The 25,180-nt window shown below is 43.2% G+C and overlaps 1 protein-coding gene across 1 annotated transcript in view; it reads left to right on the top strand.

Moving 5' to 3' along the window:
- Positions 1 to 16,809, top strand: part of PAXIP1 (PAX interacting protein 1) — a 40,502-nt gene extending 23,693 nt beyond the window's left edge. The window contains exons 8-21 of the mRNA XM_066585545.1: positions 253 to 347; positions 718 to 813; positions 2,969 to 3,106; positions 3,961 to 4,082; positions 4,277 to 4,461; positions 6,935 to 6,978; positions 7,089 to 7,150; positions 7,892 to 7,994; positions 9,322 to 9,490; positions 9,964 to 10,064; positions 10,956 to 11,090; positions 13,264 to 13,339; positions 13,414 to 13,474; positions 16,358 to 16,809. Coding sequence (XP_066441642.1) covers positions 253 to 347; positions 718 to 813; positions 2,969 to 3,106; positions 3,961 to 4,082; positions 4,277 to 4,461; positions 6,935 to 6,978; positions 7,089 to 7,150; positions 7,892 to 7,994; positions 9,322 to 9,490; positions 9,964 to 10,064; positions 10,956 to 11,090; positions 13,264 to 13,339; positions 13,414 to 13,474; positions 16,358 to 16,373 — 1,403 coding nt within the window. The 3' untranslated portion in view covers positions 16,374 to 16,809. The remainder of the gene's footprint in view (positions 1 to 252; positions 348 to 717; positions 814 to 2,968; positions 3,107 to 3,960; positions 4,083 to 4,276; positions 4,462 to 6,934; positions 6,979 to 7,088; positions 7,151 to 7,891; positions 7,995 to 9,321; positions 9,491 to 9,963; positions 10,065 to 10,955; positions 11,091 to 13,263; positions 13,340 to 13,413; positions 13,475 to 16,357) is intronic.
- Positions 16,810 to 25,180: the final 8,371 nt, after the last annotated feature.

Genomic DNA, 25,180 nt, shown 5'->3' with positions numbered 1-25,180 from the left:
GAGTTGTCATTAAATCACTCACTATCTATTGATAATGAGATGACTCTGCTTATCATTTTCCAGTCTAAACTGCAAAACTAAAAAAAGCGAGCTGCAAAAAAAGAAAAAAACAGTAAATGACAGTTTGTTGTGTATGAAAACCGCAAGATTTCTGGATTGTTTTATGGACTGTCGCCTGAAAAACACCAAATCGAATTGTAACTTTTTTGATTCACTGCCTTTTAATTTCCTTGATCATTTTTTATGTTTTAGTTCCTGAAGACTACTTTTTGATGGGCTGTGTGTTTGCAATTGCTGATTATCCAGAGCAGATGTCTGATAAACAACTTTTAGCAACTTGGAAACGGGTAGGTTTAATGGGATCTTCCTCATGCCGGATTTTATATCCATGCAGGATAGTACACCTACGGTAGTTTTTCTTGTTGAACTACTCCTCTTACACCCATTAGTCCACAGTGGCCTGTATATTATCCTTTCCTTGCACTGCAGCTGCTTGGTGCTAGTGATCTGTGGGACTCTCAGAAGTCAGATACAAGTTCTAGTCTTAGTCAACCAGAGATGAGACATTGATGATTGCTGCTGCCGGGTCCTTTTATAGTCCTCTGATATATCAATACCAGCATGTGGTGTAAAAGTTTTTTGCGTGTATAATGTTATATATATTCTCTCTTTTGTGTTTGACTGTCAAACCTTTGTTTGCATGTACCATTCCCACAGATAATACAAACGCATGGTGGTACCGTGGATCCTACGCTCACAAGCCGCTGTACACATCTTTTATGTGAGAGCCAAGTCAGCAGCATGTATGCCCAGGTAGGTTTTAACTTAACCAAACCCTTCCTAGCAGCATGCTGCCATCTGTATGGTCTAATGTCCACGGGCAGATCTGATTTGCGGTAGATCTGCAAATCAAGCCGCCCATAGGGATTCATAGGCGTCCGCCAGTGAAATAAAATATGCAAATTTGATTTGCGGATCCCGTACGGACTGCTTCCTTTGAAGTCAATGGTAGCCGTCCGATCCGCGGCCCATCCGTGATGGAATTGCGGATGGTACGCGGATTCCGCACACATCCGCAGTGAAGAAAAGAGAAGACCCGAAGTGACCATGGGCAGGGTTAGATTTCTCTGGACTGTTCTCCAGTCTGCCCTTCAAAATTTCAAAAGAAAGATTTGCAGAAATTCTAAACCGGTGGGTAAAAGTGACATCGCTGAAATTTGTGTGTCTCACTGTACCCTACTACCCGCTGTTCAGACAGCTCATCAGACCTGACAAGTTCTCTTTAGAGATTGCCTATGTGGGAAGGGGGTGTGTGATAAAAAGTGCTTTTGTTGCGCTTAATGACCTACCATGGATATACCTGTCATGGGTCACAAAGCGGGGGTATAGTGATCTCCGGCTGTATATCCAGTGGTTATTAGCTGTTTCTGACCGCTAATAGCCGTGGGCAACGGCTGTGATCATGGCTAGCTCCATTACCAGCTGTTGAACCCCTTAATTACACAGGATATACATTTACATCCTGGGTGTGCGGAGTTTGTGTGGAGTGGAATCAGCCCCCGATCTTTGACAGCCGACACCCGCCTCACAACAGCAGCAGCAATCCGCGTGCATGCTGATGAAAGCGGTTAACCCTTTAAATGTCACTGTTCATACTGCATTATCCTCTCTGTGATCAAATAATTGCAAGTTCCAGTCCCTATTGACACTAAATAAAAATAGAATATGGGTTTTTTTTTTTCCAAAGTGTAGTTAAAAAAATGTAAGCAGCCCTCCTCTTCTCTCTCTCTCTCTATCTATATATTTATTTTCAAAACAAAAATAAATCAGACCTATTTGGTATCGCTGTGTGAGTGTAGTGAGAAAAAAAAGCACAATACCAGAATTGTACTCTTGGCCATTCCAACTCAAAGAAAAAGTGGTTAAAAAGTTATGTACTCCAAAGTAGTACCATTACCAACTATGGAATGTCAGCTAAAAAATAAGTTATGGCTGTCAGAAGATTGGAACAAAAATAAAAGGATTTTCTGCCGCAAAGATATTTTACTTTTAAAGAGTAGTACAGATGATAAATCTATAAATTTGGTATCATTGTGATCATACTGGCCCAGAGAATAAATTTATCATGTCACTTTTACCCTAGTATGCACACTGTAAAAACAAGACCCTCCTTTTTTTTTCCCATTTCACTCTACTCAAAAATATTTTAAAAGATTTTCAGTGTATTTCTCTAAGTAGTGGCATTGAAAGGTACAATTTGCCCCGCAACAAACATGTCTTCAAAGAGCTACATTGACGGAAAAATAAGGATAGTGGAATTTTTAAAGGGGGAAGGGGAAACCATAAGTCAAAAAGGGGAAAAAAAGGCCGCGTCCTTGAGGGACTGACCTCTGAAATGTCAGTCAATGCTGCAAGCTGCATTTATTACCACACGCTTCGTAAGTCGGCAGGATTTTCTCGTGTTCTTGAAAACAGTCTGGGAGAAATCCTGCAGAGAACGCAAAGGTTAATCTCCTTTTGATTTCTTCTATTTTTGTCTGGTAGTTTCTCAGGGGGCAAAGTTTGGCAAACTTTTTGTCCACCTGACAGAACAGTCGGGAGGGGGGGGGGGGGTTGTGGCCCTCATGCTGCAGGCTGTTGTCTTACAGCCAGGCATAAGACAGTGATGACTAGGAGGAGAATATGGCTGATCTTCCGAGACAAATGGAGAATATTTCTTTTCTATATTTTTGGTTTTTGTTTTGTAGTAGGAGTTAAAATAGAATCAGAGTTAAGTAAAGAGGAATTGCTGGGGTATTTACTTTTGTGCAGTTTCTATGTTTTGTGTTCATATAACTGGAAACTGTGGTAAAAAGACTACTTGGACAAGGTTTTTTGGGGTGATTTGGAGAATGGAGGGAAAAGCAGGGGAGTTGAATGTTTCCATTTATTGCTTCTAGTTCTCTAAAAGTAACCCTATAACTTACAGGCAATGAAGGAAAGGAAGCGTTGCATCACCGCTCATTGGCTCAACACCGTCTTGAAGAAGAAAAAAATGGTGCCTCCACATCGAACTCTTCATTTTCCAGTGGCATTTCCACCTGGAGGGAAGCCGTGTTCTCAGCATGTGAGGAAACAATCTAGTCTTCTATATTATGTAATACTTGACACTCCCAAATTATGAATTGGAGAACGTATTCGCTCTGATTGTTACATATTAGAATCTGCTCCAAGAAAGGGAGTAGGAAGATGAGAACTTGCTCTTCTTATCACACCTCTGCCCTTTTAACCCCGCAGATAGATGCAGTGGTCAACAAGAATTGTCAATTGATTTTTTTTTTTTTAAAAGGAAATAGTTTTAAGAAATGATTTTTCTACCTTACACACTTATCTAAAAATCTGGAACAAAATTGCACATAATTTGTACAGCCACGTCCGTAACGATAATACATTATTTATTCATGGTAAATGCCGTTTTTAAAGAACGTTTTAAGTTTTCTCTCCATGTCAAAATAGCCATCCTCTGTCCATCTTGCTTCCACAAAACAAGATTAAAAAGTTATTTTTAAAAAAGTTGCATTTACCTCAAGGTGGTACCCATGTAATAAAGATAACATATTTATACCGCATGGAGGAACACTGTAAAAATAAATCCCAAGAACGGGGGTCAAATTGCACTTTTTCTCATTAGCTCCCTACAAAAAATGAAGCATATTGTGCTTTTACCCAAAATTTGGTTCCTTAAAAAAAAAAAAAAAAATATGAACTTGTCTTGCAAAAGGCAAAAGGCGTCATACAGCCACATTGGCGAAAAAATAAAGTAAGGGCTGCTGGAACACCAAAGAGGAAACTATTTACTGGTTCTTAAGTCAATTTTTAACCGTTTAGTGACAGAATTTTAGTTTTAGTATGACTGAGTTCTGCACCAAATATGTTTTACATGAGACGTAAATTCAGAATCTTTAATCCATGTGTTTCCAGATCGTTTCTGTAACCGGATTTGTCGATAGCGACAGAGATGACCTCAAGCTAATGGCGTACTTGGCAGGTGCTAAGTACACGGGATATCTGTGTCGCAGCAACACAGTTCTCATCTGTAAAGAGTGAGTAATTCTAACATCTTTGCTGCCTCACCTGAATGCTACAATATCCCAGATCACTTTGCTAAAAAATACATTGCATTAGATTTGCATTCTTAACGTTCGCCATTGCTCCTCATGCCGCAGTTTCACACCAGCTTTACATCGATGGTTTTATTGGTTTATAACAGTGTGTTTTTTTTTTTTTTGTGAATTAGGCCCACTGGTATGAAGTATGAGAAAGCCAAAGAATGGAGGATACCCTGTGTCAATGCACTGTGGCTCTGTGATATTCTTCTTGGAAACTTTGAGGCCTTACGACAAATTCAGAACAGTCGGTACACCGTGTTCAACTTACAAGATCCACTCGCTCCTTCATCGCATTTGGTGTCAAATCTGCTTGGTAAGATATCTGCATTTATTTCAGTTCAGTAACTAGAGGGCTGCTCACCGTAATCGGAGGCTTCAATCTTTTAAATGGGTTAAAATAGGGAATAACTTTGGTGGGGGGCCCTAAGGTACCTCCATGAAGGGATCGTAGGACATGCTGGCACGCCATTGCTCCATTCATGTCCGGGACCGCTCCAGAGATTGTCAGTGCTTGGTACTTGGCATTTTCTGGTGCTGTCATTGAAATAAATGAAGCAGTAGCATGCATGCTCATCCTCTGTTTCATGTTTGTGAGGACTTTTGCGTCTCCTGTCCTCTGGATCAGTAGGGGGGTTCCAGCAGCCAATCTCCCACCCATCAGACAGTTATTCCCAATACCAGTGACAAATGGTCATGATTATTTTTGCACCCCATTCACTTGGATTTTTTTCCAGGGAGAGCGCTGCTTGCCGTGATTAGTAACGAGCACAAACCTGGCACTTCACTAAAGAAAAGGAGCTCAAGTCCAGATAACCACATGCCTTTCTCCAGAGATTTTTTTTATCACACGTTCTGTGCGTTCGTTCACATCCCTTGTTGACTTGGGGAGATCTGCCAAGAATATGCATCATTGCATCATCCCCCCCCCCCCCCCCCCTTTACGACAAATTCAGATTTGCTGACAGTGTTTAACTTACAGGATTCACTCGTTCTATCACAGTCAGCTGATGAACATTTGCTCTTCCATAAGCTAATGAGGCACAACTTCGCACAGCCCAACCGTTGGGCAAATGAGTATTCTTGCCTACCTGTTGGCCTGCGTTAAATGTCTGACATTTCAATGACTCCCGTAGAGCCGAGGGTCTGCCTAATCTGACAGGAAGGTGTTCAAGGACCCCCATTCTTGAGATAGATGTACATTCCAGACGATAGACTCATATCTACCAGATATGTATGGCATATCTTGTAAATATTCCATAATACTCCTTTAATTGTTTTACTGCTTGGTAATGAAAATATACAGTAGTTGCACGATATGTGTTTATACAAAAAACGTTAGTGTAACTGCTCTTTAACGCACTTTTTACATGCCCTAGGGACATGTCAAAAGTTTTGATCTGTGGGGTCCTGGTGCTAAGAGACCCCACCCCCACCGATGGCTAGAACAAAGGAGCAGAATTTCTCCTCTGAGCATTGCCTTCTCACTAGCTGAAGACCGACTCATAGACTTTCTGTTAAGCTCATCCTCACCTGACAAGCAGAGACGGCACTCTGCTCCACCACTGCTTGGTTCTAGTGATCTGTGGAGGTCTCAGCCCCGGACTCCTACCAATCAAAACTTTTGGCATGTCCAAAGTTTGAAAGTTACACTGTAAGAGCTTATTTAGACGACCGTATATTGGCTTGGTTTTCACGCCGAGCCGATATGCGGTGTCCTTGTCTGCAGGGGTAGGGGTGGGGGGATGGAAGAGCCAGGAGCAGGAACTGAGCTCCCAGCCCCTCTCCGCCGCAAGACACCAATTTCTGTAGACAAAGTTCTGAGGCTTCATTTAACCCCTTGAGTGGCAGGTTTCCTACCACCCTGCCAGACCCACCAGGGCAGGTTTTTAAAATTGGTCTAATCATTGAATTTCAACTAGTTTTGCAGTTGCGTCTCAAGAGCCATAACTTTTTCATTTTTCCATTGACATGGCCATATAAGGGCTTGCTTTTTGCGGGACAAGTTGTGATTTTTTAAACAGGGGGGAGGAAAAAAAGAAATGGGGAAAAAAGAAAAAAGGGGCCATGTCATTAAGGGGTTAAATAATGTATTAACTTCCTTCTCTGGGTCATTACGACGCACATGGATACCACATGTGTGATTGTATTTTTGATTTTTTACAAAGTAAAGGGAGACAAGTGTTTTTTTATTTTTTTAATTTTTTTTACTTTTTTTTTGTCCCTTTAGGGGACTTCCACAAGGACCCATCAAGACCCCTGATCACATTCCAGGGGTCCGATGGTGACAGCCCTTTACATGCTGCAGTGACAGCCCTTTACATGCTGCAGTCACATAGACTGCAGCATGTAAAGGGTTAACACAGCAGAGATCGGAGGTTTTCTCTGATCTCTGCTGTAAGAGCTAGTACCTAGCTGTCCTCTGACAGCCAAGCACCAAACTCTCCCTGCCACAGAGACCATCGGCTTACTTCTGACAAGCCGATGGTCTCTATGGCAACCTGTAAACAAAGCAGGACATTGCCGACATGTCGGCAATATCTTCTGCTGGCTTTTCAAAGCCCTTGCTTTGTTCTCTGTGGGACTGTGCAGGCAGAGCACACTGTCACAGCTTGTGGCATTGTGCTCTGCAGCTCCCATAGTGATACATAGCCCGGAAATCTTCCGGGCTATGTCACTATGAGCAGTGGAGCTCGTCCCCGGAACTTTTCCGGGCGTGCCACTCAAGGGGTTAATTGCTAAAGGCGCATTTTGTTGCAGTCTATGATTCAAATGTTTTATGTTTGTAGATGCGTGGAGAGTTCCTTTAAAAGTGTCTTCGGAAGTGTTAATGGTAGGTGTTTGATTCTCCTTATTGTTTTCGATCTGTAGCACATTTAGTGTCATCGTTCTATGAGCGTTTGTGATAAAAACCAATTATGTGTTTTTTTTATTCTTTTGCAGAGTATAAGAATTCCTCTCAAGCCTAAACAGAATGAACCTGTGGTTCAGCCAAAACGACCCAGGTAAAGGATTAGTTTAAGAATTCTTTTCCTTTATGGGACTACAAGGGTCTAAATAATTCTTACACCTTTTTCTAGCTTCTCACTGCTAAGAAATTCTATGTACTTGGGCCGCTCTCACCTGCCCCTTTTTAGTATGGCATCCCAATAAGAGCAGTATGACGCTCCCATTGATTTCAATAGGGCCTTGCAGACCTGCGCTTGAACTTGGCATTTGTAACTCCATGATTTTTGAGCATTCTGTTCCATTTTTCTGCATTTTCGCACAGGGTTTATCTGAATGAATGTGTGAGAGTGGCCTTAATGTCAAGGTATGACTATTGGGGTATCTTGTGGGTAACATCTGGTGCATTCAGCACAGCACGTTTGTCAGTCTTTCCCCAGTGAGCGGGACTGAAACTGATCTGTCCTGTGGGTCAGTGAGAGGCTTCCAACAATCAGACCCCCTTCAAACAATTTATCATACCATCTATCCTAATTAAAGGGCTTTTCCTGGACTTTTCTATTATTACCCATCCTCAGGATAAGCCATCATTAGTTGATTGGCAGGATTTGGCTCACCTGATAAACCACTGGTCTCTGCAGCGCAAAGTGAAGGGGTGTGATCAATGTTGGATCACTTCCTTTGCTCATGCTCAACACTCAGGCGCTACTACAGTAAAGAGAACTTAATTCCGGGTTTGTTTTTTTTTTTGTTTTGTTTTTTTGTGTAATTCTATGGTTTTCTAATCTCATCCCCACCAGAATTGAAGACCTTCCTCCTCCAACCAAAAAGTTATCTCCTAATGAGACGCCTCATGTAATGTTCACTGGGTTTGACCCAAGTCAAGTGCAGCAGTATGTAAAGGTACGATCATTGTCACTCAAATCTGATGATAAACGGATGTAAAACATATGTGCAAATGATGTAATTTTGTAGGAAGTTTTTTTTTTTTTTTTTTAACGTTTCTCCAATAAAAACTGAGTGAAGATTGATATGAGTCTTCTTTCACACAAGCGCATATCGGCCGACCGTTTTCACAGCTAGATGATATACGCTACGTTGGGAGTGAAAAATCTGAACCGGGTGCACAAATCAAATGTTTGTGCGCCCGTTCATATGGCCTGGTGAGGCTGGCACAATTGCGACGAACTTACCAGGCCATCGCCTATTTCCCCTCCCTCCCCATCGGAGGCTCGCCTCTCGTTCCTCCCTGCTTGTTCTGTGCAAATGGAGGGGCGGGGGCTGAGTTGAGCCCCACCCCCTCCCATTGATGGCTATGGGCAAGGGGTGGGGAGAGGGCGGGCACTTAGAGCCGTCCATGTCCCACCCCTTGTCCATAGCCATTAATGGGAGGGGCAGAACAGACTTCTTAGCTCCGCCCCGCCCCCTCCTCCCATTGCACAGAACGAGCAGGGAGGAATGAGAGGTGAGCATGCATTCGAGGAGGAGAACAGAGGGAGGGAGTTTAGCAGACACGCTGCTAAACTACCTCCCACCTACGACCGCTGCCATGGGCTCCAATAGGAGCCCATGCAGCGGCCGATGTATTCCGGCCCAAACGATAGTTCCAGGACTATCTTTTGGGCCCGAAGGTAAAACGCCCGGCACTATATTGGCTTGACCAGGCGTTTTTATGTTTCAGAAAGACGCCTTGTGATCTGATGCATTGGAATCCAATTCATCAGATCACAGCGTATACCGGCTGTGAAAACGGCAGACCGATATGCATTCATGTGAAAGAAGCCTGAACTTGTAGATGTCTTGACTTGCAGCACACCTCTCAACAGAACCTCAACCCCCTGTGCCTGTCTTCCCTGGAAATTAACATCATCTTCCAGACTAGAGAGCCTGTGAAGGATTAATTAACTTGGAGGATGACTATCGTGTTTTCTATAGTAATGTTAAGGGCCATTTACATGCAACGACTATTGTTTAAAATTCGTCAAATGAACGAATCTGCACACTAATCGTTGGGTGTAAATGCGAAGCCATTATGCACTATTCTTTCACTTGTCGTTTATCGCTGAGTTTCACCTTGCATAAAAATGTTAGTTTGTTTGCTTTTCGCCTGGTTTAAATGACCTTCTTTCAGTAGTTTAAAAGACAACTTTATATACTCCGGCTTAAAGGATATAATTCATGTATTTCTTGCTGTAATTCAGGATATGCACACTCCTTCCTTTTTTTCCAGAAACTGTATATCCTTGGAGGAGAAGTGGTGGACTCTGCTCAGAAGTGCACGCACCTCATTGCCAGTAAAGTCACAAGGACTGTCAAGTTTCTGACTGCCATCTCTGTGGCGAAGCATATTGTGACTCCAGAGTGGCTTGATGAAAGCTTCAAATGCCAAAAACTTGTTGGTAAGTAAAAGAAGACTGTAGTAGAGTCTAGCACATAGTAGGAAGTTGGGTTAGGCGGAGGAGTTGCATACGGTGCAATGGCATAGGAGCGGACATGTCACATCTGGTTATTACCCCACGAGTCATGCTAGATATGCATGTTTACACGCAACGATTAGCAGTCATCTGCAGTCATTTTGAACGAATTTGAGCAATAATCGTTGCATGTAAATGGGCCTTAAAACTCTGCTAGCATAGCACTCCCTTTCTTTGTTTCTTGTAAGATTAAGTAAAATCTGACCAACCCCTTTAAAAAAGAAAAAGTGCACAATCTTGACATCCCTTAGAGATGTAGGAAAGTGCACATATAGCTTAAAATCTCTGCAGCCAGATTGCATCATGTACTTCTCAGTAGAATGATACCTTTCCGTTGATATTGTCGGTATTCTACTTGCATTTTCTCTGTTTTTCATATATGTTGTCTTTCCTTGTAGATGAACAGAGCTACATACTGCGAGATGCAGAAGCGGAAGTGCTCTTCTGCTTTAGTTTAGAAGAGTCTTTAAAAAGAGCGCGTGTGGCTCCTCTCTTCAAGGTAACTGATCGCTGAGTTTAACTTGCTGCATCGGTGTAACAGTAATACCTTATTACATGCACACTTCTGTTTAATTATTTGGATAATTTGTAACGTAACGAGCGGCTCTGCATCCCTGACCCTGTTAACGCCAACAATATCTGTCTTTTATTTATACTCCCTCTCATTTCTTTAGTGCTCTTCTTAGATTCGACCCCCCCAATGATATGTGTGTGTCAGGTCAGCGGCCCGCACCACTGCATGTCATTAGGTACCGACAATGAACGAGTCGGACAAGGCTTGTCCGCTTTGTCTGCGTAGGACAATTATCTTACAGTATGGGGGAACAAATGATCATTAGTACGATCGCTCATCCCCATACAGATAGTCAGCTGCACACTTTCCTGTTTTACATATGCAGTCGTGTAGACAGCCAGCGGGCATTTTTATGTTTGCGCAAAAAAAGCTGATGAGGCAAAGAACAAGAGTTTACTTGTCCGTTTGAGCATTGGCTCTTCTCTGTGGCCTGATATTGGGCAAATGGAGGTTTGTATCCAACAAGACCCTTTTTAATCGACTGGTTACCTATAGCTGATAGATTTGTCATCCGGAGGGAGTAATATGGGCAACTGGATGGGTCAACGGTTATAGCTGTTCCTAGCAGCGCTGGAGTCCTAGGTTCAGATCTGACAAAGGACAGCGTCTGCATGAAGTTTGTATGTTCCCTCTGTTGGCATGCGTTTCCTCCAGTTACTCCAGTTTCCTACTAGCTCCAGATAGGTGAATATGTATTATAAGGCCCAATGGGATCAGAAAACTATACCAAGTGATGTAAAATGCTGCATAATAAAGATGATTATGTAGTTGTACCTAGTAATGAGGATGTATGTAAATGTCTAATTCCTTTTTCAGGGAAAGTACTTTTACATCACTCCGGGAATATGCCCCAGCCTGTCAACTATGAAATCTATTGTGGAGTGTGCGGGGGGGAAAATATTAACACGGCCACCTTCTTTCCGAAAAATAATGGAGCATAAGCAAAACAAGGTCAGTTGAATTGTTCTATTTACCTGTGATTTCTTACATGTAGTTTATCGGATTGGTAGCACACAGATTAGGCCTATGCAGCAACAGGCTTAGAAGTCCTTGCTGAAGTGCTAGCTGGAGCAGTGAAATCTAACTGCGAGTTTTCTGTTTTTGTATGATCGTCCCCTTTAGAATGTAACAGAAGTCTCTGAGCCGCATAAGGCCGCGATCACATGTGCATCAGACAAGCAGATCTGCCATGGAATACTGGACAAAATAGCGCAGCGTGCTTCACTATTTCACCTGGGGGGATAATGCTGGAGGGCGTAACGGAAGCTGGACAGACCCCACTATATTGATTCTGACATGGGACAGATCCGTACGGACAGGGATTCTGTTTTCCTGCTTCCATTAGGGAGCAGGAAAAATGAAAAGCCAAACTGAAGCTCAAATGCCGTTGTGAATGTGACATGAGAAATTTTGAGCGTTCTACAGAGTCTTCATTCCTGGAAATTGGACCATTATAGGGGATTTTCACTTATAAGGAAATAGTTGAAATTTGATTAAAAGTTAAAACAAAAAAAAAAACAAAACAAACTCAAACATTCAGTGACACTATATTTGCATTAGACTGCACAAGGGTGCATGTGCAAAAGTATGATGGCTAAGAAAAAGTTGCTGTGGAGCTGGGGGTAGCGAATAGAAGAGGTCCTATAAAGGTTTCTTCATACCACTGATGCCCTTCACAGGATAGGCCATGAAAGCTGATAGATGAGGCTCTTGCCTCTAGTTCTGGCCTCCACTTTTGCAGCCAAGCTAAATGGGGGTGGTCAGGACGCTCAGGATACGCCTGAGCTTCCTGCCATAGAAGTGAATGGGGAATTACGAAGACAGGGTAGCGCAGTGATCTAACCTATTTCCGTGCCATGCTGTTTCTGTAACTCCCATTGAAACAACTGCCTGCTAGACTGTTTCTGGAAGTCCTGGTCGCTACATTAATCGTCATGTAGCACAATGGGGGTCTATTTGACCCCATCCTTGTTCATTGCAGTCCTGCACTTTGAAACTGGTACCAAACTAAGTTTGAAGGGGTTGTAACAAGATCACAAGTTATCCTCTATCCTAAGGATAGGGGATAACGTTGCAGATTGGTGGGGATCTCACTGCTGAGACCCCCTCTGATCTAGAGAATGTGGGTCCCTTCTCCTGACTACAGGGTTACTGCGAACTCTTCATTCACTTTCAGTGGGACTGTGGAGATGGCCAAGCGGCACCCGCTCAGGTATTACCATCAGCCACATTGAAATAAATGGAGTGCTAACTGCACGATCTTGGACCGTGCACCATTCATTCTGACGTCACTGGGGGAAGAAGTGCCGCAGGTTCAAGTCCTCTACAGGGGTATATAAAATGTCAAAAAAAAAAAAACATGAAAAAAAAAAACTTTTTTGCACACTTTCTCCTGTTTCTAAAGAAAAAGAATTTTAAAAAGCACTTTTGGTGTTGCTTCTGTACAATAAAACACACTTTTTAGCCCGCACGGTAAATGCTATTTACAAAAAATAAAAATAAGCCAAAAAGGGGATTTTATTGTGCAAAATTACTTTTTACTTTTCCTTAGGCCTTATTCACACGACCAAATATACGCCACTATTTAGTGGCGCCAAATTATTGGCCAGAAACTGCGCCCATCTGAAGCATTGGATTCCAATGTATTAATTCACTTGAACGATTTTTGGGTGCATAAAAAAAAAAAAATCGCGCCGGAAAAAATTGCGCATCATGACCGTTTTCGGTCACTGATATTTATACGCTGTGTCAAAACATAGGTCTTGGCATATATTTTGCCAAGATACATAGAAGCTCCTATAGACTTGTATGGAAACTGACAAAAAAGGGAGAGGGATGGAGTTTAGCTGCGCCCAGCTCTGGGAAAAGACAGCTGGCTCTATTTAAGCATCAGCAGTCATGCCGAGGAATTCTGACCGATGGATTTCCGTGCAGCAGCGTATTATTTTTTTTCCAATATGTAGCAGCCGGCCGTGTGAATGGCAGAAAATACGTGGCTAAAGTTTGGGACTCGATCATGGCAGCTCTTCATGTGACTTTAAAGCACGTATGAGCGAACGTAAAAAGGCATACGGTCGTGTTAAATAGGTCTTACTGATAAGTTCCTCCATTCTGTCTTTTGCAGAGTTTAGCAGAGATCATCTTGATATCTTGTGAGAATGACCTTCACCTCTGCAGAGAATACTTTGCCGGCAGTATAGGTAAGTGGGATGCTGGGAGCAGATATTCACTTCGCCCGTTCTCAGTGTGTAATCTATGGTTCTTTTCTTAATAGATGTCCATAACGCAGAATTTGTCCTCACTGGAGTCCTCACACAGACCTTGGATTACGAGTCATATCCTTCACAGTGCTGAACATCTGATGGGGGGGCTTTACGGAATGTTTGGCAGACGGTGATCCAACTTTGCATGCAAGCTGCAATGGAAGAGGGAAACCTGTTAGGCCGTGTCAACCATTTTGAATGCCGCCATCTTGCATTCAACTATTAATTTTTTCAATGGGAAGGTCGATGTGTGATATATCAAACTGGCAGAGATTTCACCAGAAAAGCAACGGTGGGCTTCATTTTAACATAACTTTATTTGTTCTCATGTTAAGGATGCATTCACATAGGCAATAAAATGACGTGAGTTTTGTGTGTTGTGAGACGCATGGAAACAGAGCCCATCCTTTTCCACGGGTCTATCTACACAGCATGTTCTATTTTTGTGAGAGTCTCTCACATGTAGATGTAGTGTCTTCCCCACATAGTGTCCGTGTCCTGTGCGACGTGACTCGCACTCATCTGTGTGAGCGCACCATAACACTGTGATTCATCTTCATGACTGGCAATGTGACTGATGGCGTTCTCTCAAGAAACGTGGAGAGCTCGTCCTTACGTCAGGTCAACAAAGTACCCGTGTCATTGCTGCAGATTTTGATCAACGCCACCCAACCAGACCTCCCACACTGCAGTTGATGCTTCGTAAGACCAAAACCTGGATGAACAAAAAATTTTTACCATAAGAACTGGCTTCTCAGAATTTGGAAAGAAGTTTGACAACTGCACTGTGAGTAATGCGAGGTGTGGTTGGGTGGCGTTTATCAAAATCTGACGTGTGCTTCGTTCACCTGACATAAGGATCATCTCAAAACCTTCTTCTTGAGAGAACACATGGCCAGTAATGAACAAAAGTCACTGTGATGGCATGAGAACTAATAAAGTTATGTTAAAATGAAGCCCACCATTGATTTTCTGGTGACATTCTCTGCCAGTTTGATATATCACACACCGACCTTCCCACTGGAAACATTAGAGTCGAATCGAAGAGAACTGTATTCAAAATGGCCGTCATGTTATTGACATGGCTCAACAGGTTTCCCCTTTCCCCCTGCATGAATTGCATTAGTCTGCCACCCCATTTCCATTGTATATGGGTGTGTTACTCTTTTGAGACACCCTGCATATTAAAGCAAACAAAATGATTCAGGCCATGCAGACATTAAAGGGGTTGTCGGGAGTCTGAACTATTGATGACCCAGTCTTAGGATAGGTCACCTGTAGTTGGTTGGTGGGAGTCTGCCGCGTGACGCCCCCGAAACAGCTGTTAACCTGGCCAATGTCCATGTTGGACGGAGCAGGAAGCTGATAGCTCCATAAACATTGCAGCGGCTCCGGATGGGATTCAGTAGAAGTGGTGTGTCTATTGCCAACCCCGGCTGCTGCCACGTGGACAGAGCTGTCAGCTGCTACTCTCTTTAGACAACGGGCAGATCTACTACAATGACCTATACTAATGATGGGTAATCAGTAGTTTGGACCCAGACAACCACTTTAATATTTCAGCAGTTGCCATAGTTGTGCTTTACTATGCTACGTATGAAGTCAGCGGTGACCGTGACGGCATCACAACTACTGACTTACCATGCTGATTTCTGTGCATCCATGCAACTAGTCCCCTGGGTTCTGTATCACCCACAATGTCACCATTTGCTTCTATGGCTTCCATGCACTGAAAAAGCGAACATTGGACCCGTTGCCAGAAAGTTGTTTTTTTCAATATTTTGGAAGATCCCCCTCTATATGACAATACACACTCTGATCTTCACTTCTGCCACAGCATTTCATCTGGCTTAAGGGAATGTGTATCGTCTATATTACTTTTTGTTACTTATTAAAACCCAATAGTAAAATGTTTTTAGTCTGATTTTATTTTCTGATTGTAGATTTTATTTTTTAATTCTGTCTGTAAATGACTTGGGGGGGGGGGGGCTTCTTGGCTTAGCTGCACTTAATGGGATTTAGAGAGATGCTTTGCAGCAGCCTCATGGGCCTTAGACATAGTGGACAGGAGGGGACTCATTGACTTGTATGGGAGAGCATTGAGGACATGCTCCGTGACCTGTGCAGGGAGAGGAAGAGGAAGAGGTGAGCTGGGACCATCACCTGTAGACTTCTATGGGAGAGTGTTGTGGGCATGCTCTGTGACCTGTGCAGGGAGAGGAAATGGTGAGCTGTGACCCTCCCCTCCATCACCCCCACTTTGCCCATAGTGCTGATGTCAGCATAAGCGGCTGTGAAATCCCACTGGGCAGCTCTCGCTTATCTGGAAGCTCTGCATGGCCGGGTGCATTCGCAACGCATTACTGATGTCGATTGTCCGCTTCCAGGTGGGCTAGAGTGCCACAAAGCACAAGCACGGCTTGCGCTGACATCAGCGGCTGTGGGGCAGTGCTGGAATAATGGAGAGGCTTTAGCAGAGGCGTGGCTTCAAGTTCAGTTGACCCACCTTCGTGAGTCGAGGCAGGTCCATTTGCATATATGGCGCCACTTTATAATAGTAAGTTTTATCAGCAATAACTAATCTGCATTAAATATATATTAACAACTCAACTTTGATATTGTGGTGACAGAATCCCTTTAACCCTTTCCAATCCACTGTCTGACGTCTGAAGACATTATGATTTAAGGTTATACTGCTCTGATGTTGGAAGACGTCCGTCGGGGTTCTCTTACTGTATATTGCGAGCCTCTCTGCTATCGGAGTCTATCCAACGTGTCACCTCATGCAGTACTGGCTTTAACCTGCAGATAGCGCCGTTGTGTAACGGCAGAAAAAGACTAAGCCCCCTAGGAAAACCAGGATACAAATTGGATTGGAAAGGGTTAATCTCAGTGCGCATTACTGTCAAAGTCTTAAATATTTTTCTGCATTGAACGTTTCCTTAACCCACACACGTATAAATTCACATGAAAGCTTATGGATCCCCAGAAGGGGCCTACAAGCCGCGGAGAACAGATTTATCGGCCATAATAGATCTGCGTTGTTGCTGATTCTCCGTCTCTGGAGCAGATTTCCTTGGCGGTTACGCAGCCGTGAAGGGGGAAGTAGAATTATGTGCATCTTTTCTTGGGATGTGTATTTTGTTACAAGTTAACATATATGATTATGTTTGTATCATAGTGTGGTTTACCAGCCCTCCAGATGTTTAATTCTTTTGTGGTTTTTTGTTTTTTATGTTATGTAAAATAATGAAGGTACTTAAGTATTTTTGTGGAGAAAAGGGCTAAATGTTTGTTAAATATTAGGGAAAAATAAAACATTTTTGTATTTTATATTTCTAAATTCAGAGTCTGTTTTATATTGATATTTTCCAAAGTTGAAAATAAATTTACTTTGGTCAAATGTTTTCAGTCGTCTGATTTTAGTTTTTTTGTGTTACTTTATTGCATTGATTTATTGTCTATGAATAAATGTCTTTAAACCTAAAGAGGCACAAATGGGTGATAGGATATTGTTGGGTATAGTTCTGCAATGTTCAGCAGGGCTCCGTTGCCCAGGACTCTTAATCAGCTGTTTACTAGTGCTCCATGCACTGTGCTGATATCAGCAGGCAGCTCTCTTCCCATTGCAGTGGCCCTTGAATTCACTTCATTGGGAATTTTGCCTGTAATACCAAGTCTGGCCACTACAGTGGGAACGGAGCTATCTGCTTCCTGTTAAAATCTCAATACATGAGTGCACTAACCCAGCAAACAGCTGGACCCCTGCCAATCTGTTATTGATGGCTTATCGTAAGGTTGGGCCATAAATAGTTTACAACTGAATAACCTCTTTAAGACTGAATAAAACACACACTTTTATCAGACACTAACAGATTAGTCTTTTATGCATTACAGTATGTGTATATAGTATGTCTGACACTTCCAAGTAAATTTCCTCACTTTAGCATTAGTTCTTCAGTTGTGTGTGTGTATATAGAATAATACACTCTTATATTGTTTTATGCTAAATTAACACTCCAGGACATGCATTTACATCACTGAGATCTGTATGGGGGGGGGGGGGATCGGGGCTTGGTCTTGCTCCTGCTCCATACAAGGCAGGTACGGCTGTTTCTTACCTGCCCACAACAGCTCTAATCGACACCCTCGCCCTCAATTGCAGCTGTTAGTCCTTTGAATGCCGCAGACAATTCTGACAGCAGCATTTAAATGCCTCGATCTGAGTTCAGGGGGCCCAAACAGTCCCACACTTTGAGATCTGAAAGCTTGTGGCGTGGCTGTCAGATTACCGTGTGATGTAATACTATGGTATTACATGATACTGCAGGAGCGATGAAATGTTGTAAGTTTCTGAAATGTAAAAATCAGTTTAAAAAAGTTTAATTAAAAAAATAAAACATTAAAGAAACCTTTTGCCATTTTAATAAAAAATAAACGAAACAAACCCCGCCCCCAAAACATTGGGCATCAATAAGTCATAGATAAAAGTAACACATTATCCCGCAAGATGAACGTCATCGGAAAAATAAATGGCATAATTGCCCCTTTTTTGGGGATTGTAATAAAAATTGTATTAAGCATTTAAAACATAATATGTACTTTAACCCTTTCCAATCCAATTTGTATCCTGGTTTTCCTAGGGGGCTTACTCTTTTTCTGCCGTTATACAACAGCGGTATCTGCTGGCTAAAGCCAGTACTGCATGAGGTAACATGTTGGATAGGCTCCGACAGCAGAGAGGCTGGCAATATACAGTAAGAGAACCCTGACGGACGTCTTCCAACATCGGAGCTGTACAGCCTTAAATCATAATGTCTTCAGGAGGTCAGACAGTGGATTGGAAAGGGTTAAAATGGTGCCAATAGAAACTATAGGACGTCTCCCAAATAATAAGTCTTCACACAGCTAGGTCGACAGAAAAATAAAGTTATGGCGGCAGAAAATCCATTTTTATTTTTTTTCAAAAGATATTTTATATTTTACAAGTAGTGCAGTAAAAAAACCTATATGTATAAAATTGGTATTGTAATTGTACTGGTCTGTAGAAGGCCCATTTAGACAGGAGTAGTGTCAGACAAATGCTGCCTGACGCTTGTCCCCGCACATACTAGCTCTCGTGCTGCTGTACAGGAGCTAGTATTGTTGGCTGACAGCAGGGCGGCTGCAGGAGATTTCTCTCCTTGTGCTTGTCCGCCCCTCTCCATTGACTTAACATAGCAGCTGTTCAGTACTGAACAGCCGCTATTTTCACTGAACGATCAGCTCATCGTCAATCATTTCTGCCAGTGTTCCCCCAACTCCAGTCCTCAGGCACCCCAAACGGGTCATGTTTTCAGGATTTCCTCAGAATTGCACAGGTGATGTAATTATTGTCAGTGCCTCAGACATTGCCACAGGGGTTTTAACCATAGGATATCCTGAAAACATGACCTGTTGGTGGTCCCTGAGGACTGGAGTTGGGGACCCCTGGTTTATGCAGCATAAACTCTGAACACTGATCGTTAAGTGTAAATGGCAGCTGTTCAGTACTGAACAGCCGCTGTTAAGTCAATGGAGAGGTGTGGGGGAAGCGCGAGGAGAGATCTCCTGCAGCCTACCCAGCCCCTTCTTGCTGGCTGCTCTTTGAGCAACCCAGCGATACTCGCGAGTGCATGCAGGAACGAGTGTCTGGCATCGTTTGCCTGACATTTGTCCTGTCTAAATGGGCCTTTAGATGGAGTTTTAAAGTTTTATGTACAATGGTAAAAAAAATAATTCAACTCTCCCTGCAAAAAAACGAGCTCAGACAGCGATGTTGATGGATAAATAAAATGGGATTTGTATTTTTTTATTTTATTTTTTAAAGTGGGGAGAAAAAAAAAATCAAAAAAGAAAACATAAGGGGCTGTGTCCTTAAGGGGTTAATCTCCATTCCAGCAGACATCAAGAGTCTGTTCACTACATTAAGGGTGCGTTCAGATGAGCGTGTTTTCGCGTGTGCAGAAAAATGCACACCTATTTAAAACCATGTATTTCCTATGAAGTGTTTATGTCCGTGTTTTTCCTGTGTTCAAAAGCGCACCACAGGAAAAAGGAGATGCGTGGCTGTAAGGTCCGTACTGCGCTGATCTTTACATTGGCTCCTATGGGACACGCAGCACGGGAGTCCGGCCGTGTGAACAGCCCAATAGACAGCAATGTATGTTTTCTTTCCCTTTGCATTAAGCTCTCCATGTTGTGTTCCGGATGTGTATTTTTGTAAACCCAAATAAACAATGTGCATCCATGCACTTTGTTCAGCCTGTTATAAGTGTCTGTGCATTGTGCGTGCGGGGGTTCCCTGTCATTTTTTCTTTATTATTGTAGGTGGGTTTTTGTTTTGTTTTTACTTTGTCCACAAATATAGTGTGTGAGGATTCTGTTCTATCTTGGAATTTTTCCTTCCATTCTCAGATGATTATGTCTGTTATTGGTGTTTTTTTGCTCACAGCCAAACATGCGCTCAAGGAAATGCCTCTGTCTCTAGCTTGCTATCCTATTGGTTTGCATTCATGCCTCGGTCCCCACTTGATGTTCCCACACATTTAGGCTATGGCAGCCTTCTTCAAGGCTCTCATTCAAGAAGGTCTGATCCAAAACTCTGGCAACATTGTGTCAGACGTGGCATTCCTTTTTTTAAAGTAAAGCTGGTGGGACGTGTTCGCTAAAGCTTTCATGATAATTGTGTTGACTGGAGGGTTTTTGACGCACAAAGTATTGTCTTCCGATACACTAGCCCATGGCTTTAACAGAGGCTAATTTGGACCTGCCTCTTTGCACTTTGCCTTGCAGGAGTCCTACTCAGTGGCATTGTATACTACGGCAGATGGGTTCACAAAGCATTGTGAAAAATGGGACATGCTTCCTAATACACCCTCCATCATCAACCACGATTGATGAAGCGGTGTTTTGGAGCAGGAGACATAAGTCCCTGTATTTTTGCTACCAAAACACATGCTAGCAGAAGTAATGTTGGCCCAGCTGCCCTTGCCCATGTAGTTTGGATGCAGCAATGTTTATATAGTGCTGTGTATATCACCTTATCTTGGCCTGCGATATATATTCCTTCCTTCAAGATCTCTATTAGTGCTGTTTAGAAAAATGGCCCATCATAGCTCGTCTCACAAGTTTGGATGAAGCTGCATAAATGCTGCTGCTGTTACAAAGTTTGCATAGATCTGGCCCGTTCTCAACTTGTCAGTAAGTATCACCGTTCCCCAAAGTGCCCACACGGGCGCTCGCAACACTCCTTTTAGTCGTTGTTCACAGCACATCCTCAGCACACCGGCACAATATTGCTGCGCAACAACCACATGGTGTTCTGAATTTGGGTTACTTTATGGGAGCGGATATGGCCCTTCAGACACGATCCGGGGCGCAAAATAGTTCGCGGTGGATTTGTTACGTTGTAAACGATCGCCCAAACGCGCGGTCTTTGTTCTTTAGTCGACCCTCATTACTACCTTTCTGAAATTATTCAGATATCCATTTTGTAGCATGTTCCTAGCGTATAGTTGGAGTTTAAAAGACGAGTAAGAGAAGACAAGTGTATCGCGAAGATAGGCGTACATCTCAGTTTATGTAAGTGTCGCCCATAAAATGGTTTCGCCGCTCCAAGTACCGCTTGGGCGTGCGCCTCAGCGCAATAAAAAACCAAGTGTAACTGCACTGCGGCGTGCAACACCTATATAGAAGAGACCATAGGAGGAGTTAGACGTGCGTATGGCGTCATTATTGTCTGCCTCACCCCGCGTAAAAGGCGTGCGAAACATGCGTCTGAACGTGGCGCAAAAGTCATAGCCAGGCGCCATTTTGAGATTGCTTATGAGCAGAACCAGACACGCCAGGACGAGCATCACCTCTAGGACGCTGCGAAACTCGCCTTCTGGTCCAGATGATGGACTACGACGGGAGGCTTGGGCCTTATGCACATCCCAAGACTGAAGTGTTGAGGCAGATCTCACGGGCGATGGCAGCAGGGTTTAACACCATGCGGAGCCGTCAGCAACTCCAGAAGCGCTGGAGTGATCTGAAAACTAAAGACCCCATCCGGCTGTGGCGCATCAGGCGGGAAATTCAGCGGCGGAAAGAAGGTAAGTCTTGTAAGTCCGTGTGTTCAGAATGTAGTGTGATTGGCGCATGTGGCTTGTGGGCGTGACTATCTGGTGTGAAAGTTTCCTGGCTTTTGTCAGCAATGTTTTGGCGTGTGAATTATGCGCACAAACGCACGTTCGCAACATGGGTAGGAACATCAACATTATAGTGAAAGTGCCACACAACACACGCAAGAAACACCTGATGTTTGACGCCAGCCTCCACAAATTAGAAGCAGTAATTGGCTAATTAATGCCTTAGACCTTTTACATTGGCTTCCTCCCCCCCCCCCCAAAAAAAAGAAAAAAACAGTTGAGGGTTAGAAGAGAAAAAAAAAGAGTAAAGAAAGAAAGGTAGTAATCAAAAGATCGCTGGGGTGCCAAAAAAATCGTGTCGCTCAGAACTATCAATGCCTAATATGGGCGCCGTGGACATTTCCTGGTATGCTGATACAGCACAACATATGGAGTGCATCTATGTACGCTCCACGCTGCCACATTCCAAAGTTCTTACACGCATTTAACAAGCACTGACCTTCGTTCACGCGCATTTTTGCGCATACGCTCGTCTGAACGCACCCTAAATTCGTATGCAATCTGTAGGACTTGTCCTCTTCTCATCGGTCATTTATCTGCATGTGTCTGACACACTGTGCAGCATGTTGTCATACAACATTAGGAATAATTCCCTGCAGTTGGAGGTTCTGTGTTAATTGATAGTGTTATGTAATTCGTCATGCTGGATGCTGAATTTTTGGTTAAATAAGCATCTGACCCCCTGAAGAAGATACAATTCGTGCTATTACACTCCTGTAATAACACCCTGCATGTGCAGGTTCAGCCCTGCAATTGTTGGGAAACCATGAGCGCTAGCGGCAGCATTTAGCAAACTCATACAACTCCAACATAGTTAGGATGATGTGTAAAATGTAAAGACAATAGAATGCAATGATTTGGAAGTCTCGTATAACCATATTTTATTCACAGTAGAACACATCAGAAGTGCAGACATTTTTCCATTTCATTAAAAAAGGCAAAACAAAACAAAAAAACACTGGCCCAACTTTTGTGAGATGTGTTGCAGCCATCAATTTCTAAATTAGTTCTGCTGTGTCCAGCTGGAAATAACATCTGGTTTGAGGAGATCATTGCATTCTCTTTTTCTCTGTTTATTGATACAAGGTTGGGCCTCTTTAGAATTGGGGTTGTAAAAGGGTTAATGAATGCCCGTTCGTTGACTGATCGTTTTCCATAAGTGTTAAAATGCTCATTGCTCAGCTGTACATCTCCCTGTGTGAACAGACAAATGTACAGCCGGACTACGGGGACGAATGGTTGTAAAGCTAGTGCACTGAGCTTTAGCCCTTCGTAACTGTTTGCAATGGAAAGGATGGGGCGGAGCTAAGTTCTGCTCTGCCCCCTCCCATTGCAAACAACAGAAGCGAGACGCATAAATTTATATTCCACAACACTTCTGCTTGATTCAACCCAAACAACCAATCACTGTGAATCAGACAACCAATCAGGTTGCTGGAATTGTGAATCAGCGAACCCAAACAACCAATCAGGTTGTGAATCAAGCAGAAGTGTTGTGGAATATAGACATATGCAGAGGGGGGGATGGGAGCTCAGTGCACTGCTCCCAACCCGCCCCCTCCCCTTGCAGGGAGGGGCACCGTATATCGGCCGGGTGAGAAAACCCGACCGATATCTGCCCGTCTAAATAGGCCCTTAAAATCAGTTTTAGCTTTTTTTTTGCTGTGAGGATATGGATTTACTCTGTCCTCTATATGGGCTTGTTCACACGAGTGTATATGCGCAAGTCCTACACAATGAATAGAACCTATTGATTTTAATGGGTTTATATATTTTTTTCACACAATTTTTGATCGCATACGAGGCATATCCTGTTGTGTGTGAAGAGAATGGGCCAGTGCCAATACCCAGGAAACACATAGGCCCTTCTGGATTTTTTTCCCAGGTGCAATGTCAGTAGGCACACGGACACCCCTTCCCTGCGGTATCTGATGGATGGATTGGAATAGCCCCACTGATTTTAATGGATCCGAGTTTATCCAATTACAAACTTGGACCTAAGCCTTGGCCGTGTGCATCAGGCCGTAGGTCAACAATGGAGTAAATATTTTTGTTCGCCTTACGGCTAATAAGCGATCCGTTTTGAAGGTAGTAATTGTTCTCCGTGTGATCTGCTGGTGAAGCCCCGACGTCTCAGCGGGCAGCGCTCATTCCTAGTCAGAAGATGTTCTGAATCGTCGACAGCCAATCTCAAGATAATAACCAGGGCAATCAGAAGCTGATGAGGTAAGGTGCGATTATGGAGGCCGCGGAGAAGAAGAGTTTGCTTTGATTTTAACCTGAATCATAGTTTTATTTCACTCTAATATAAAATGAAGCTGGAACAAAGCGATCTGCTCTTGTATGGAGGTCAGCTGGCATCGCTAATTTATGAACCTTTTATTTCACGGTTTGATTGTCAAATTCCGGCAGAAGTAAGCCAGTTACTTTCATCAATGGAGTCTGGAAGATTTCCTGACGTTTACCTCGAATGGAATTTTCTGACATATGCCATTGCATAGCTTTGTAGCACAAGCTTAAAGGGGTTGTCTAGTTGTAAACTATTGGTGGCCTTCCAGTAGGTTAGGTCTTTGGTAGTAGATTGAAGGGGAACGTTACCTGGGACCCCTGCCAATCAGTTGTTTGCTGTGCTTGTGCCCTGAGCTGATTTCTACAGGAAGCAACATATTCTTGCTTACTCTAGTGGCCAAGGTCGGTATTGCTATTAAAGTTCCCACTGAAATGAATGGGAACTTGACCTGTAGTACCAAGTTTGGCCACTGCAGTGGAAATGGAGCTCTCTGCAGAAATCGGCTCATTGTATTGGCACACTGACCCAGCAAACAGCTGATCAGTGGGGGTCTCTGGTGGCAGACCCCTGCTGAACTATTACACTGGGGAACAAAAAAATATCTATTTTCTTGTTACCTGGAATTTTAGACCTTATTCTAGGTATTTATATGCCGCAGATTCCAAAAATAGCATCCATTTCGTTCTAGGAATGCTACCGTGTCCCCCCGAAAATAAGACACTGTCTTATTGTTGATTAACCAATCACAGCCATTCATTGAATGGCATCATTAGCTTAATTTGCTGGCGTGGCACTCGATTAAGCAGAGTATTAGCTTGCTGGAGGCGGGGTATTCAATCTCTACTAGGAAGAACTGATCTGTCAGCGTGCAGGAGGACACGGAAGCCTGCAGCAGCGCCGCAGCCCAGCCCGAGGGACCCAAACGCTGGCTGCTAGGTGAGTTGTTTTTTTTTGTTTGTTTTTTTTCTCATGTAGTGTAGCTAGGGCTTATTTTCAGGGAAGGGCTTATATTTCAAGCCCCCACCCCCTAAAAATCAGGATAGGACTTATTATTTGGGAAATAGTAGTTTTTAGGATATTCCTGATGCCATTATCTATTTTTGTTATATTTACTTTATTTTCCCGCCAGCATTGGCTTACTATTAGTACATATGATACATATCGCTACCGCTGTACATCACTTGGGTTGATGAACAATTTGTAAATACATTGAAGAGAACTGGAATGTGTTTCGGCTACGAATGTAGAAAATTTCCTGCGATGAGTGTGGAGAAGATA

Source organism: Eleutherodactylus coqui, chromosome 12 (assembly GCF_035609145.1).
Source record: "Eleutherodactylus coqui strain aEleCoq1 chromosome 12, aEleCoq1.hap1, whole genome shotgun sequence".
Lineage (NCBI taxonomy): Eukaryota > Metazoa > Chordata > Amphibia > Anura > Eleutherodactylidae > Eleutherodactylus > Eleutherodactylus coqui.
This window is presented reverse-complemented; position numbering and strand designations above follow the sequence as displayed.